The sequence below is a fragment of the Hyperolius riggenbachi genome, chromosome 11 (genome assembly GCF_040937935.1).
Source record: "Hyperolius riggenbachi isolate aHypRig1 chromosome 11, aHypRig1.pri, whole genome shotgun sequence".
Lineage (NCBI taxonomy): Eukaryota > Metazoa > Chordata > Amphibia > Anura > Hyperoliidae > Hyperolius > Hyperolius riggenbachi.
In genome coordinates this window covers 86379592-86390417 of record NC_090656.1, presented here as the reverse complement: position 1 = coordinate 86390417, position 10826 = coordinate 86379592, and the positions used below count along the sequence as shown (strand labels likewise).

The 10826-nt window shown below is 42.5% G+C and overlaps 1 protein-coding gene across 2 annotated transcripts in view; it reads right to left on the bottom strand.

The window, feature by feature from the left end:
* Nucleotides 1–248: 248 nt before the first annotated feature.
* LOC137537576 (interferon-induced transmembrane protein 5-like) overlaps nt 249–10826 on the bottom strand; it is a 98279-nt gene continuing 87701 nt past the window's right edge. For both annotated transcript variants that reach the window (XM_068259447.1, XM_068259448.1), the window contains exons 3-4: nt 7987–8206; nt 249–1489 (exon numbers count right to left, since the gene is read on the bottom strand). In XM_068259447.1, the coding sequence (XP_068115548.1) occupies nt 1265–1489; nt 7987–8206 (445 nt within the window). In that variant the 3' untranslated portion in view covers nt 249–1264. The remainder of the gene's footprint in view (nt 1490–7986; nt 8207–10826) is intronic.

Sequence of the window (10826 nt, the reverse complement as noted above, 5' to 3'; positions counted from 1 at the left end):
TTGCAATACTTAGCCTAGGGAATGCCTCGACAGCACCTCCACATCTTCACCCATACCCCTGCTACACCCATAGGCATTCATACCAAACAAATTTTATAAGCCAATGTATTTTCATTATTTTCCCTTATATTAGTTTTCCCTTATGTTAGTATTCAAAAATAAGGTAACAACATATACATGACATGCACAATTTAGAAATAAATAGACACTCTTTGTAATAGATAAACGTATTTAATTATTTATGTGAATCTGTACATAGGACCAGAAATCGGGGCAACACAGAAAAAAAGAGTAACAGAGATATAGTTATTAGTTACAAAACAGGGATTGTCTTTCCAAAAGAGGTACAGCTGGAATATCTAATTGCTAGTGCAATTCCTGTCCCAATGCCATGTCTGATTCTGGTTGCCAAACAATTTTATTGTTTAAACAAGGAGAGGCATCATCTGCGTAAATGGCTGCTGTTCTCTGCCAAAACTTGTGCCTGCTTAGGCTCTCTTAAAAGGTCATTTAACTAAACCTGGGTGGTCCTGATCGTAATAAGAAAGTGTTTTTCCTAGTACCTGTGTAATCTCAATTATTTTCTAAATAAAATAATTTAACTCTAGTGTGTTGTATACCACTGCCTCTCTAGCATTACTAACCCTTCCTGCTTTAGAAAGCAAGCAGAAAGAGACACATGCATAGTGCAAGGCTGCATCTCAGTGTCTTGTCCTATCATCAGACTGTCACATGACTATGGCTACCAATCAAAAAAGTTTATTCTCAGAGCAGTTCTGATTGGCCTTTTGCCAAAGCTGTTGTACTCAAGTTGCCGTGGGAGCCAGATCCATGTTGTCAAGGTGGCAGCAATTGGTGAATAACGATGATATTCAGATTATTGGGTTAAAAGCACAAGAACCTATTGAAGAACCCCTTCATTTACTATAGGGCCATCATGAAAGGGTTAAGATCTTTACTGATTAAACCGTTTATCTTTCATCAATAAGCACAAAATGAGTGAAACTGTCTTCTGCTGGGTAGAGTTTGTCTCAGCATATGTCTTTGCCCAATTTACATAATCCACAGGATAAGTTGTTGACTGAAAGGTTAGTATTGTCTATTTGTTTTCCAGTAGCAAAGTTATGTATTAGCACCAGCATTTCTTCCAGACTGTTAGTGGTGGCTTTTTGTCTAACCAGAACTATGAAACAGTGGCCATTCACTATATTATTTGGTGAGCTTGTTGTTCGACTCAATTAATCATCACAGGGTGGCTTCTGGGTTATTTGTTGTCTTCGTCAGTGCTGCCGATGTAGCTTCGAAGGTTGAAGAGGTCAATAGAAGCACTTACAACCTGTGAAAGATGCACAATGCCAGTGATGACCAAAGCCAGAACCAGAGCAGGCAACGTGATGTTCCATATAGTGGCCAGGATATTGTAACAGCGAGCCTTCTGACCATAGAGGCGGGCAGCACGCTCATCTCCTTGTACCTTCTGATCTCGTGCCTGAGAAAAGATAAGAGTACAACCGCTTAATAAGTGCTACACAAAACTTAGCTTCTGCTTGAATATATAAGACAGGCCTCCACCCAGTGATGGACTGAGGTAAGGAGGGGAGGGGGGTGCTGGTCTCACACCTACTCTGCCAGCTGTAATAAGGGCAACACCATAAGGGAATCCTTGGTCCATATGTAGGGTTCAAAGACTGTCTGATACGTGTTTCGCAGCCAGAAGCTGCTTCTTCAGAGGCATATAAATGGTTACATACAATGAATTCCAGAATAAAAATGTCCCATATATCTGCAATGCTCTCATGTCCAAGACCAGGATCGAGGAGGGACCCACACTGCATGCGGGTTTCTGATCACAGCATATATGGGAAGTTTTTTCTTTTGGAATTGATTGCATGTAACCATTGGCCCCATTTTTTGTATATTATGGATATGTTTTATATTTACTGTTATTAATTTAAATAAAGGTTTGTTATTTATCACCAATGAATGATGTGTTTTTTTGCAGGGCCGCCCGGCGCTTCCATTAAGGCAAGGAAGGCAATTAACATAGTGCCCCTGAGTGCTGCGCTGCTGGACCCCGACCTCCCCCTTGTCTCTTATGTGCTCCCTGGGGCTCCTGCACAATTGCAGCATTTTATCTCACCTGTCCCAGCAGATTTCATGCTGTTACATTTGTTTCTGCTCTCTTTCTTCACCCCGCTGCCTTCCTCTTGTGACCCAGTGCACGTCATTACGCTTACACATAAAATGCGTTGGTTCACAAGGGGCAGGAAGAAGAGGGGGATCAGCATGCCGGCCACCGGGACAGGTGAGATACCAATGCTGCTATCATGCAGGGGTCCTGTGGAGCACAGAGGAGTTAAGGGGAGGATCGGGGGCTGCAGCAGGCTTGGGGGGCCTGGGGATCTGAATGTGCTGGGGGGGGAGGAGCCCAAGTTTCCTTTGCCCTGGGGCCTATTGGACGTTGAACCAGCCCTGGGTTTTTGCTCCGCTCGGTCCTGGTGACCCAGTGAAATTGTTTACTTTTTTTTTTCTTCTTTTTTGATAACTGCCAGTTATGAGACTGGTCAAGTGTCCAGATTACAGTGTATTTCTCCAAAGCAAACTGCAGGAAATTGTTGGGTTACTTAAACAGACTTGTACAGAGAAGAATGGACACAAAGGAGACCATAAAGCATGTCTTTAATTAAGGGATGCTCTGATGCTGTGGAACATTCCACTGGTATGTTATTACTTACTGTAACTGGGTCTCTATACAGCTTGTCATTTTGGTCAGTCTTTTAAGTTAGAATGTGGTGGGTAAGTAAAGCATGGTACATACATCTACAATTTTGATTCACCAATCACTGAACAATTTTACCAACTTCGTGTACTATGATCGTTTACTTACACAATCTGCTCATGGTATTCAAAATTTGTTGACTGTTATACTACATGGAGGTGGTAAAACTGGCCAATAATCCGTAAGCCAATTGGAGGAAGCTTTTGGAGGCGGGGAGGGAAGGGATAGAGGTGGGGAGCAGCGCTGTAGAGGAGGCGGGGGAGCGGCAGTGACTGACAGCCTTAGGCAAACAGCCGGCCAGCGACAATCTGCGTGTCACTAGCCTGGCGTTTTTTATTTATGGGGGACAGCAGAGCCCAGGGGGAGCCTGGAGACAGTCTGTAAGGACATAGAGGCTGCTCATTGTATACAGCACTTGCCTCTGTATCCTAATAGGATTTTTCAAACCCACCTCGGGTTCTCTTTAAAACTGGGTTCCATGGTCCCACCATGGTTAATATACTTTCAATGCTGTAGTTTAACATTTAATACAGCATTCATGGTATTGTGAAAGATATCAGGAGGTTGCGACCAGTGGCGTAGCTAAGGAGCTATGTGCCCCGGTGCAAGTTTTACATGGGGCCCCCCAAGCACTCTATACATAACAATTGATATGGCGTACCAAAAACCTGCAAACGACAACCACAGTGTCAGAGTTGCAAGAAGGGGATGGGGAACAGTGTGTTAAGGATTATTACTATCCAAAGCATCTATAGAAGTGATTATTACCAGCACAGGACTAGGGATGGTCGGAATGCCAATTTCCGATTCCGCGGTAAATCTGCATTCCGTCATGTACCGATTACCGATTCCGCCTTCCGCTACCAATTTCCGCATTCCAATGCGGAATTTCCGCCGGAAATCGCGGAAATTCCGCCTGACTTTAACATCGATTTTCTCAAAAACTATAAGGTCTTTTTGAAAACTTTTTTTTGCATCTTGTTCAGAAGATTCAGTTTAATAAACCCTACAAATTTGGTGTTTCTTGGACTTACGGTGGCTTTGCTATTAACTGCTAAAGTCGGCGGATTTTTACTGTAATATAAAATGCAGAAAATAGGCAGATGCAGATTTTCTGCATTTTACATTACAGTAAAAATCCACCGACTTTAATGGTTAATAACAAAGCCCCCTTAAGTCCTAGAAACACCAAATTTACAGGGTTTATTAAACCGAATCTTGTGAACAAGATGCAAAAAAAAGTTTTCAAAAAGACCTTATAGTTTTTGAGAAAATCGATGTTAAAGTCGGGTGGAATTTCCGCGATTTCCGGCGGAAATTTCCGCGATTTCCGGCGGAAATCCGCCTACGGCACTTACATTACCGATTTCCGCATTCCGATGCGGAAATGCAATTTCCGATCGGAATTTCGGAAATTGCATTTCCGCGGAATCCGAATGAGCATCCCTACACAGGACCAATAGAGAGCTAATACTGTAATAGAGGGTCGACCTTTTGTGGCCCCTCTGGCCGCTACCTCTGCACCCCCTATTGTTACGCCCTTGGTTGTGACTGGGAAAGTCCAAGACAAGATTTATATGTCTCCCAGATTCAGGTTTTTTGCCTCCCTGTTCCCTTAAAGCAGCCCAGTCTTTCTGCAAATGACTGCAGCAATCAGGTGAGCAAAGTTTCTCAATCAAGGAGACTAGGTAAGCTCCCAGCCTCCAGTCTGAAATTGCTCTCTGCCTGGAACTGACCTAGCTGGTTCAGGAATGCTTACAAGGTAACTGAAAGTCTGCTATAGTAACTGTGGAGAGTATAAGGCACTCTGTTCGACAGGGAAGTTATCTGTGTGTAGATTAGCAGCCTGAGTGGCAGAATGTTGTTTGGTGTTGAATTTTAATTTGGCATTATTTCTTTGCATGTAGATAGTGTATATAGCTATAAATAAACTTCACATTGGTATTAAAGCCTGCTGTGCCTGTATTAGCTGTGCTGTGTGCTCATCCTAGGGAGCCCTAGCACCCCGCTCCCTACCTGATCCCTTACAGTATGTATATACAGTAGAGTGAGGTATGGTATTGCATTAGCTAAGCCTATTTTTTAACACTGAGTCCTAAGCAACCAGAAAGTACACTTATCCGGCATCAGCCAATCTCCCTCGGTGCCGGATAGCCAAGAATCTACAGTAATTGTCTATAAATGCTTTCAAATTGTTTCCTTATGTTTTGAATTGAGTTGAATGTTTATTCTTTTAATTTACCATTATAATTCAAAAACTTCTTAAAGTGAATCTGAAAAGTTGATGTACCCTCTGTACTCAGCACATTTACTCCCTAGGGTATGATACCGCCTTCTGAGAAGCTGAGATCTAGATTATTCATTCAAATGGGCCATCTAAAGTGAACCTTCTATTACAGAAGTTTATAATTCCCTGACTCTGATTATAAGTTCTTAATTTACTGCTGGTAATACACAACAATGGGATCTATTTAATATATCTATAGCTAGAACCAAGGATTTTACATCAAGAAAAGTGTATTAGAGGGCTGCTAAGACATCATGCAGGGGATAGTGGTTCTTATGTTTGGTGAGGAATGCTAGGACATGTAGGGGTGGTAGTTCTTATGTGTGTGTGTGTGTGTGGGGGGGGGGGGTCTACTAGAACATACAGGGGTAGTAGTTCTTATGTTGGGATTAGGACTGCTAGGACATGCTGGGGTAATAGTTCTTATGTTGGGATAAAGACTACTAGGACATGCAGGAGAAGTAGTTCTTATGTTGGGGAAAGGACTGCTAGGACATGCAGGTGTAGTAGTTTTTATGTTGGCAGGAGGACTGCTAGGACATGCAGGGATAGTAGTTTTTATGTTGGCAGGAGGACTGCTAGGATGTGCAGGTGTAGCAATTCAGTAGTTCTATTGGGGGGGGGGGGGGAGGAGGACTGCCAGGAAATGGAGGGATAATAGGCATAACAGTTATCAAGTTGGGGAAGGACTGCTAGGACATGGAGACGTGCATGCATGTGCAGTGTGTGTGTGTGTATGTGTGTGTGTGTACGTGTGTGTACGTGTGTGTGTGTGTGTGTGTACGTGTGTGTACGTGTGTGTGTGTGTGTACGTGTGTGTGTGTGTGTGTGTGTGTGTGTGTGTGTGTGTGAACAACAAAAAAGAGAAGTAATATATTACATTTGGGGGTTATGACTGGGGTGGTGACAAAAGTAACTATTGGCTTTTGCCAACACTTACACTGCACATTCGTGGGAGCAATGTAACTCACGTGCCTGTATATCATCAGTATATTACAACAGAGCTAAAATCAACAACAGTGGCTATACTGCATCGTTGATCAGAGGATTTTAATTACACTTAAATATAAGTACCCTAACACTCTTAGGCTTGGTTCACATTAGGCTAAAATAGCTTATGTTCCGCTCCGATGAGCAGAACGCAACAGCGGAAGCAATGCTTTCCCAATGGGAAAGTTCACATTGCTACGTTCTGCTCAATTCTGCTCCCTGCGTTCCGCTCGTTGGAGCGGACGTTCCCGACCTGCACGATCCTTCCGCTCTGCTCCGCTTCACGGAGCGGAACGCAGCGCAGGAGCGGATGCATGCCATTCACACCAATGCGCTTCTGTCCGCTTCTGTGCGCTTTTTCTCAGCCACATGTATCTGTTAACATTATGTGCTGAAATAAAGCGGACTGAAGCGCATGAAGTGTGAATGAGACAGCCCTTCTACCGTTCACATCTACTGCGCTGCGCAGCAGTACGATGCGCTAGGAAGCGCTTGCGTACTGCTGCCTGCATTTTGCCCGGAAGCGCAGAGCTGATCCCATCACTGTTAATGGATTGGATCAGCAGTGCAGCGGGCAGCGGTGCAGATGGCGTGCGATCGTATGCGCTGCGTTTGGATCGCACGGCTATCTGCGCTAGGTAGATGTGAACGAGGCCTAAGACCTGGAGTACTCAACCCACCATAATAGTTTTTTTCTATCAAAGGTTCTCATTGATTCGGGTCATAGTATACTGAAAAAGATAAATAAGGTAGCTGGACAACTTTAGCGGATCTAGAAGATGTTTTATTACTCTTACAGAGAAACTTCTTTGATGCTACTAAAGGTGGCCACTAACGGTCCAATTTCTAGTGAAAAATCGTTCGAGTGATCAGAAATTCTGATCGGATTGTTGTAAATAATCTCTGTTGATTGGCACAATGGATTATGAACGATTATAAAAACAGTCGTCCGATTGGATTTTCATCGAACCAAAATTTGGATTTTCTTGTTGGTTGTGATAGATAGAAAGCAAAGATTGATTTGTTGATGGTGTAGTGAACGATTTCACTTCCGATCAGAATTTCTGATCGCTCGTACGATTTTTCCCTAGAAATTGGACCGTTAGTGGCCACCTTAAGGCAAAAGTAATACACATATGCTTATAAGTACAGGTAATAAATATACTGAAATGGACAGTCAAGTCAACTTTGGTACAAACAGAGTACGAGACTAATGATGAGCCATTTCTAAATGTGGACAGTGTCACATGCCAGTATTTTAAAACAGAGCTAAACTCACTATTGATAGAAACATCATGTTACATTCTTTAAAAAAAAACACTTCATTTTATGTACACTAATAGTTTAATATAGTTCTGAAAGGGAAATTAATTGGTTGTCAAAATGATCTTGTAGTAAGGAGGATATGGAGGCTGCCATATTTATTTAATGCCAATAGCCTGACTGTCTTGCTTACCAGTCAAGCTTCAGCAGTATGACTCCCACAGCTGAAACATGTATGCAGACCTTAGTCAGAGCATCCGATATGCATATTCAAAGATCTGTGTCTTAAAGGAAATTAGCATTTTTTTTTAGAAAGGAAATAAATATGGAAGCCTCCATATCCCTCTCACTACAGGGTCACTTTAAGTCAACAGCTGTTTATAAAAAGGTTTCTTTGATTGCCCAATACATGCAGTGCTTTTAATGTATTGCCTGGTGATAATTAAGAAATCTAATAAACATATTTACATTAAGTAAATACATTAAGTTACACCTCGTCAGTTGTGAAACATAAATATAACCTGACGGAGGGTCTTCACTTTCCTGTTGTATCAAAAACAAACATATATGTTTTGGGTAAGGTTACACTTGAAGAAAAAATATGTGTGGTCCTCCAAAACCTTTACTGTACTTCTATTAATAGTATGGCTAACTTATCATATCTTACCTTGACTGAGTAGATCAGTGCCATGAATCCAAGGCAGAAGAGGTTTAGGTAGACCGTGTTGCACAATGACCACAGCAGATGATCCCGGGGAGTGGTGGGGGCCCCGACATTGACAACAGTGTGGGGTTTATTTGGCTTATTTGGCTGTGTCATAAATATATCTTCACGGGGGTATGAGGTGTCCATAATAGAGGAGATGCTGAAGATAAAAAAGATGGAACTAGGAGCAGAAATAGGCCAGATCTAATTAAACACAGTGGAATGACAAGATATGTACATAAGTAAAGCAAGGTATCTAAACAGACAAGCAGAAATAGCAGGTGTACTCAGTTCTAGAATGCCAGGAAGAATAGGAACAGGGTCAGAAATTGTGAGATGCTTGGCATGGGAGAGGCTGTTGTGTGTTGTCCTCTCTCTATATATATAGACCTCAGCAGACTCTGCCTATCCCCTCCTTCGTTGTATTACAGGGTCCTTTTCTGTACATAGTAATTATGGTTTCATATTCGCTTTTGTATGTTTGCTGAGCCTGTCTGGGCTACATTTGAGCAACTTCTATAATTGCTGTGTTAAAGCCCAACTCAAGTAAATAAAGATATTTTAGTTTTGGATCGTGTGACTGGGTTGGAACTCATTTTGCTATTTTACAGCTGTCTGTATCCCGGTTAGAGAGAATTTTCTCAATTCCTATTCTCCTTAGAGGTGTAGGAAATTGTGCTATTCATTTTGCAAGTAATGCTGTGTTTTGGCTACACAGGTGCTATTTTGACTATGCAAGGGCATTTTGTTTCTCCTCCCCGTGCCCGTGACGACCAGAAAATGCTGCTGTCAGGATTTCCAGTATTCACCAATTTCATATCAGCACTTATGTCCCAATCTCTGCCGCACTCTTCACCTATGATGTTATGTATCTGCTCGACTTTGGTTGCTCCAAGGATTTATGTGCAAGATATACAGTAAATGCTGAGGAATCAATGAAGTACCAGAGAATCCAGTAACAAAGTCCAGAACAAGCAAGGGGTCAAAAAAAAGAATCAGATGACTGTCGTGCAAGGGAAAAGCCAAACTCAAGGTTGGTAACTAGCCAGGGGCCATACACAGGAAATCAATCAGCCAAGCAGGTAGTTCAGGGATTGGTTAGAATGAGATTGGTCCAGGCAGCAATCCAAATACCAGAGGGCAAAACAAGGTCACAACAGGAATAACAAATTTGAGCACACCCAGCAGTAGTATCGCAGCTAATGCTATCACGGGCAAGGAGGAGAAGTCAGGAGCAGCTTATATACTGTGGTCAGTCAATCAGCCTAAACCACACCTACCAGTATCTAATCGGGAACCACTTCCTGCCACTGCTGACTGAGGGCCCTTTCACATATCCGTGTTACGTCGATGTGCGGTGTGCTCCCCTGTCGCAAGGGTAATGAAAATCTATGGAGACTTTCATACTTACGCGATGGGTCATGCTAGGCCGGAAGTACTCAAATCAGCGCAATCTTGTCGCAAATTCATCCATACGTTACCACATGATCTGTGCCTACCGCATGGGTTACGCCGTAATGCAAGTCTCTGGCAATGCAGTAAGTGTAAACGATGGAGCGTGGTGCGACATCATCGCATACTGATGGGAATCCCGGTGACGTACTTCCTGTCTAGCAGGGAGTATGTCACTGAATGGGGGCAGGCCTATGCATATGACCCTGTTGGCGCACACTGCCGCAGGGTCACATGAACTGCAGATTTCTGTGGTGCGGTGATCCTGTAGCAGGCTCCCCTGCCGTAGAATCATCGCACCGCCCAAGTATGAAACCAGCCTGAGTGAACACTATGGGCTTTACGCAAATCACTTTTTCTCCTAGTTTTCCAAGTTTTCTCCTACTAGAGAATTTTGAAATCTTTTGTTTAAAATAATTTTTCAGCACACTGCAATGGAAAAAGTACCAAAAAGCAAGTGACAAAGTAATGTCAAAATTATTTTGTGTATTTTATTGCTTGCTGAAAGCTTAAAGAGAGTCTTAAGCCTTCTACAAATCATCTTTTTATTAGAGTTATCTTTAGCAATATCAGCAGTGCTGAAACGCTGCATTCCCGTAGCAGAACGCTGTCATTAAACCCCTCAAAGATGAAAAATGATCTCCTAGGAGAAAAAGTTAATTGCAACTGGGCCCATATGCAATTCACTTTTTCTCTTGAGTTTTCTCCTAGGTGATATTTTCACAATTGTAAGTAAAATGCTTTTTAAACTACTAACAAGTGAGAAAATACTCAAATTAATTTTAAGAGAACTTTTCATCTACTCTCTGGTACTTTTTAATTGCAAAGTATTGAAAAGTTATTTAAAAAAAAAATAGAAAAATGATCTCCAATGAGAAAACACTGCCTCTAGGTATGATTATTGTATACTACGCCACCTCTTGTTCCCCCCTATTCCTTTAGATTGTAAGCTCACATGGGCCAGACTCTCTCACCCTTTTGTGTCTTGGAATTTTATTCATCATGTTGCTTTTGTCACTGTAATTACCAATTCTCTATTGTGTACCAATTCTGTATTTTGTATATTAGTGTATACTATTGTCTGTATTATTATGTACCCCACGTTTGTTTCAATACTTTGTACAGCGCCTTGGAATATGTTGGCACTTTATAAATTAATAATATTAACCACTTAACGACCGCCCACTGCACAGGGGCGGTCGGAAAGTGGATGCCGCAAGGACCAGCTCATGCCCAGAGGCGGCGGTCTGTGTAGGGGCATGGGCGGCGCGATTGCGTCATTCGTGATGCGATCGGCCGCCGGGGACTGGTTCCGCGCACCTCGGAAGCACCAGCAGGTTACTAGCACC